We start from the raw sequence: 6,215 nt of genomic DNA, 5'->3' as shown, positions 1-6,215 counted from the left end.
GAATACAGCTGAAAAATAGCCATTTTTGCCACATATGGAGATTTTGGATTGGTTTCTCAACCCAGAAAATGGACCGCGAAATCGCAAAATTTAATCTCGCGAAAGTTAATCCGATTAAAGTACATTTTCAAAGCAAATTGCAAAAACGGGTTGTTACAAAGGGATCTAAAATCTTTCAATCAATCAAAATTTCTCTTTAATCCGGGATATAATTTTTGAGACACGATGGCGGTAGGCGTATTTCAACGTTATTAAAAGTTAAAAAAGGGAAGTACACAAGGAATAAAAATACATTTTCGTTTATTTTTCCCTAACTTCAGTTACGGTCAAAATGCAATCATTAACCATGTTGTAAATCCCTCGGACAAAATCAGCAAGCCAGAAATCGTCGGCGTGTTACACGAACTTGGTGCTGATTTTAGAGATGGTGAGAAGAAAGCCGATTTGAAGGCCAAATTCGACAACGAGATGATCGGAATCCATCACGTTCCAGCAGTGCTGTACAATTCGGCTCAAACAGATTTGAGCAAAACGGGACTTGAATCATACGAGATACTACCGGTAGAGCCACTCCACACAATAGCAGGACATATCAAGAACTTATACCAGGAAATCCCAGCTCATCTAAACCAGAAAGAAAAAGGCATATTTGAAGATGCAGTTGATATATCTTTTAAGGGAGAAATAAAAAAGGCCGCCGATTATAGAAAGAGCCTTGTAAATATAACAAACTATATGCAAAGAAAAATTGAGCCCCGCTACGTAGAGCTGCTGGATCAAATGAGCGAAATCCAAGAAATTGTGTACGGCGAAGAATCGAAGAGGTCTTCAAAACGAATTTTGAGATTACATAACCTCACCTTTCTCCATGCATTATCTTTGGTCGACATGATAGTGAAAACCAAAAAGATTACGGAACGAAAGCTGTTTGGGCAGTATTTTCATGCCTTGATTGACCATGCACCACAACAGTTCAGGATAATGGATCTGAGTGCAGCAAATGCGGAGGACGAGGAACGCTGCTTCTTTCATGAAGGCAGTTAGTAAACACACATCCAATCGCCATCCTGAAAATGTGCTAACCAACTGTTTTTTACGCCTTCAAGTCCACGATGATTGGGATGAGAATATTGGTTCTATACAAAAAAATGAAAAAAACGAAATTAGTAAACATGCGGAGCTTCTCAAGCCGAGACGGAAAAACACACTTTTTTCATTTCACCTACTAGAAAAATACCCCAAAGCCTGGCAATGCCACCTTCAAAGAATTCCAGACTTCCTTCAAATGAAAGCTTGGCAAGAGGTAGCCGAGGGAATCATGTTTCACGATCACGACGACGTTATCGATTTTCCAAGACCTCATCATTTTCGAAGTTCATCCTTAAAGAAGGAATATGTGTAAGTTTAACCCCAAAATAACTTTGAAATTTCCCTAGATACTTAAGAAATGAGTTTTTAACGCTTATCGGAACATCCACAAGACCAAAATACTTAAATGTTGTAAATCAAATTTGTCCGTCTCCCACTTTTAAGCGTCATTCATCCTATAATATTAACAAGTATGATGTTTGTTAGTTTTATGTTTTTTTAGAGAATTGAAGAGGATTTGGAACGCATTGGACAATTCCCCCATCCCATCCTTTGTTAAAATCTTTGACTGTGGAAAGCAAATGAAATTAAAATCACTGGTAAACACCACTCCCATATTTATGTAACATTTCCAGAAGTATTTATAGAGATGGCCAGTATGCACAACGACTGTCAATTGAAAGTTACTTCAAAAATTTTTAACCTTTCTTTTTATAGAGGTTCTCAGAATTTGTTGACCTAGATGGTATATTCGAGGAGAGCTTTGGCGAACTAGGTATGTGTAATTCTTATACGGTATCTTAAAAAAACAATTTTTAATTTTTTTAATTTTTCGACAGTTTTAAAACGTTGAATCTTTTTAACAATTTTTTTCCATTCTACTTTTAGTTGATGAAAGTGAAGATGAAGGAAGAGACGAACCGAGTGATAAAGAAATTTCAGGTATGATTATTAATGATTAAGAAACAAATCATCCTCTGATTTTGCCAAAAATAAAAAGATATTACAGTTTGGGAATATTGAGATGAAAATCATCTTGAAGATTGAAATTTTTTTATTACAGATGAAGAGCTACAACAGGACGGTGAAGGTGATTTCAGTCAGCTAGCAGAGCCCCTCACAAGCACAGGTACACTTATCATAAGATGAGAAAACAATCAATTTTAGATCATACCTCATCGTTGGCTTTGATGATTAGAATCGAGACGTTTCTCACGATTTTTCAGCTTCAAGATGATTCTGTAGAGAAAGTGTATATCATGTAAAATACAAATTACTTATTTTAAAACTAAAATTCATTCTAAATATCATCTGTGTGTGTGTTCTTATACCAACTTTGTTGAACAAGCTTAAAACAATAAAGTAAAATGAACTTTTAAAAATCAACACTCAACTTACAGCTAAATCGAACGATGTTGAGATACAAGACGTTTCCATGGTGGTCAACAGTCCTGAATTGAAAAGAAAAAAATGTAAGTTTAAGTAAACAACTTGACAACATAATTAACATGATTCTTCCTATACGTTTATTGTAAGAGATTGTTGCTCACACTGTATGCTTCTTTTTAATTTCAGACTAAAATTGTTTTCTTAATTTCAAGCTATCGAAACATCTATTACCCCATCTGGAAAACAGAAATCTGACAAGGTCCTTACAAATAAGACCCCGACAACACCATTTGCAGCACTGACAATAACAACAGATGAGAGTTGTGGTGAGTATTATAATTGTATTTATTACAATTGAGTAAATCTTAAAATAGGTCTAGATTTGGGGGATGAGCTGGAGTTTTTACAAGATACTTCACTAATTGGTCATTTGAAGTGATAGAGATGACGCGTTCTTTAGAAAAAGTAACAAAATTGTTTTATTACTGGTTAACGACCAACCAAATCAAATAAGAGCTTATAAAAACTCCAGCTTGTCCCAGATTTGGAAACAACAAAAATTAGTAATTCTAGAAATTATTGAATTGCTTGTATTGCATTTCATACATTCTTTAGATACCCCATGCTGTTCAAAATCATTGGCAATGGAGATGACATCAACGCCGCGTTCAGCAAAAAAAAATTCGAAGAAGCAAACTTGTGAGTATCTGAATATATTTTAATCTCTAAATACGTAATAGTTATCGGACATTTCCGAGTACAATATGAGAAATATTTTACGAGTTCCGCGATTTTTCCGTACGAGCCTTTAGGTGAGGAAAATATACGGAAAATCTGGAACGAGTGAAATATTTCCATATTGTACGAGCAAATGTCTGATAACTGGTTTATCGGTGACCCAAAAAATGCTTTTGTGTTGAAAAAAAACGCAGGGCACTTTTGTAGCAAAGTGACGTTAGATTGCTGGTACCGCTACAATGCAACAACATCTTTTCGTCAATTTATATTTTTACATGTAAAATACAAGATATATTGTACTCTTTTTAACCAATCAGATTGCAGATATTTTTTGGATCGCCGATAAAAACCTAATTATAATTCAGACATCCAGACATAACACTCAAGATTCAATTAGCTAACCTCTAATTTGTTTTAATTACAAAAAAATTCCAGTCAGCTAAGATTTGTCTAGTCACACCTGGCTGTATTTCTAGAAACAAACCTACTTTTTTGGAACTGAGCTATTTTCTATTTTTGTTCTGAAAATTTCAGGTGGAGATACTACAAATCAAAAGTCCAGAGGTGCTTTAAATCAAAAGAACAAAATGAAGAGAAAGAAAACAAGTAGGACGACAATTTCTACAAAAAATACCAATAAAAAAAGTGTTAAATTTCTCCCTTGTACGTATGGTTAAAGAATCTTTAACCATATTTTCTTGGAGGGCTATTTTAATAATTTGCAATTTATTCTTACTTCACTCATAGCTGTATTATCCATATCAAACATGAAACAACCGGAATCCAAGACGGCAAACTATATGGAGGAGATGCTTGGTAATCACAATATATTGGACAATACAAGGAATTAAAAGAGAAAGTGAAGAAGAATAAAAGCCTCTACAAAGATTCATTTCTTGACATCTGTGCCAAAATAGAGGTCATGTTAAATTCTAAACGAGACACAGTTGCCAAGGAGATAAATGCGGTTGAGGTTGATGCGCTTAAAGAAAACATGACATTATCAGTAACACCAAAAGACGAAACAAAAAAGCAGCAATATACATCATTACTGAACAAGCTCAAGATTTTGAAGGCTTTAAAGAATTCAATTACAAGTGATATTGCAACTTTTAAACAATAACTTCTCATTTTTATAATTATATACTTATGATATCGCACGATGAGTTATTTTTTCTTATGCGGTGCACCTTCAAGGATAGCAATTAATCGTTAATCACATTCTCGAAAAGGGTTCCAATTTCTTCAAATTACTTTGCGAGGCTGGGCTTTTGTTGGTTTGCAGTCACCTGACCTTAGATTTTGAAGGTGGGTCGGTCGGCCGGAATTTTTTTTATTTTGGCGATTTTTGAAATTTTCGTCCATGGAAGGGTTAACAGTTTGTTTACATTTAGGTAATTTTGAATAAGAAAAAGAAGTGCTAGCAGGTAATTTACGATTCTTATGCTCGAGACAAACAAGTACGAGTTTTGATTTTTATTGTTTGAAGTTTTTGAAATGGCAATAAATTTTTTTGGGTCAGCAGGTTTCGAGGTGGGTCGGTCGGGTGACAGCAAACCAACAATTTTTTAAGTCCAGCCTAACAAAAAAAAAAAACACAATAAAAATAAAAAAGAGAAAAATGCAGAGATCTGATATTAGCTTAAAAACAGGCAGTATAGACTTTATGTGTCCCGTATCGCAGTTACTTTGAAAACCATTAATAAGGTTTCATTTCCTTGGTTATCATACGACTTGATTGCAATACAAAAATATTTTAAAGTTCCAAGATTTTGGCATAACATTCTTTTGAGCATTGATATTGCCATATCAAGTTATATTTTTATATTTATTTATTTTCAAATAATTTTCAATATGCATAATTTTAGCTACTGTTCCAATTTTTATTATAAATCTTTTCAAAACACCCAAAGTTTCATATATTATTTTCTTAAAGAAATAAGAACTTTGGTTTTATAAGACAAGAAAATTAAAAGAACAAAATAGATCACTCTGTTAATTTTCATTGGTTTGGACAATTGACCAGTCTGTACAAAAAGAACCATCAAATGGGCAAAAATTAGCCTCACAATGTTTAATTTTTCCTGCCATGTACAAAATCCAGCCCCACCATATCTATCAAATTATTTTTGAATTGAATGTGATCTAAGCAATCATTGTCAAGTAGAAGCAATTAATTAAATATAATCGAACTTATATTTGCCATAAAATTCAATTATGTTCAACAATTGGCAAATCTTAGGTAATACCATTGCGTTTGACAATCAAATCACAATTATTATTATTTGATTACGCATTAATTCAGCGTTGCTTCGATTGACACCTTCTGGTAATCTTTATTTTTTTTGCCTCCAAAAAGTTGAGCGGTAATCAAGCATGTAAAATAAATGAAAAATGATAAAAACCCCTCTAGGGACCATTCAAAAAGGACGTACGCTCAAAATCGATGAAAATTGACCACCCCCTCCCCCTTGTACGCTCTCGTACGTTTTGGCATTACCCCCCTTTCGCGTACGTTCACTTTTGAAATGACCCCCCTCCTCAAAATTTTTTTAGATTGTATCAAACAGTCTATACAAAGGTAAATTAGGGGATTTTGAGAAAAATTAAAATAAGTTCAACTTCTGTTTGTCTTTGTTGATGATATAATCAGAAGATCTAACCAAACTTTGACTGAAATTTCGTTATATTGAAAAATCTCAAAGCGTACGTACCTTTCTACCTGGCCTCCCCTCCCCTCTCGTACGCTTTCGTATGCTTTTGGTAGTACCCTCCACCTCCCCATCAGAGTGTACGTATTTTTTGAATGGTCCCCTATATACAATAATTACCTGGTCTGCCACAAAATATTTTTTCATCAACATTTTGATATTTTCCAAGGCTTTTGATTTTTCTTCTTAGGCAGAAAACTTAAAACTTTTGAGTGATTTGCTTGGTCCACCCGATTTCTTGGAGGGAAAATGACCATAAGCAAGAGGCAAGTAAACTCTCTGTTTTGA

At 34.0% G+C, this 6,215-nt stretch overlaps 1 protein-coding gene across 1 annotated transcript; it reads left to right on the top strand.

Moving 5' to 3' along the window:
- Positions 1-207: 207 nt before the first annotated feature.
- Positions 208-4,067, top strand: LOC136812975 (uncharacterized). The gene is made up of 10 exons (XM_067069480.1): positions 208-1,398; positions 1,592-1,688; positions 1,807-1,864; positions 1,978-2,031; positions 2,153-2,218; positions 2,490-2,561; positions 2,691-2,804; positions 3,094-3,177; positions 3,751-3,822; positions 3,964-4,067. The coding sequence occupies exons 1-10, from the start codon at positions 1,001-1,003 to the stop codon at positions 4,065-4,067; spliced, it is 1,119 nt and encodes a 372-aa protein (XP_066925581.1). The 5' UTR covers positions 208-1,000.
- The last annotated feature ends 2,148 nt before the right edge of the window (positions 4,068-6,215 follow it).

Source organism: Clytia hemisphaerica, unplaced genomic scaffold, assembly GCF_902728285.1.
Source record: "Clytia hemisphaerica strain Z4C2 unplaced genomic scaffold, Clytia hemisphaerica genome assembly, whole genome shotgun sequence".
Lineage (NCBI taxonomy): Eukaryota > Metazoa > Cnidaria > Hydrozoa > Leptothecata > Clytiidae > Clytia > Clytia hemisphaerica.
The sequence above is the reverse complement of the archived record's forward strand: the minus strand, read 5'-3'. Positions and strand labels throughout refer to the sequence as shown.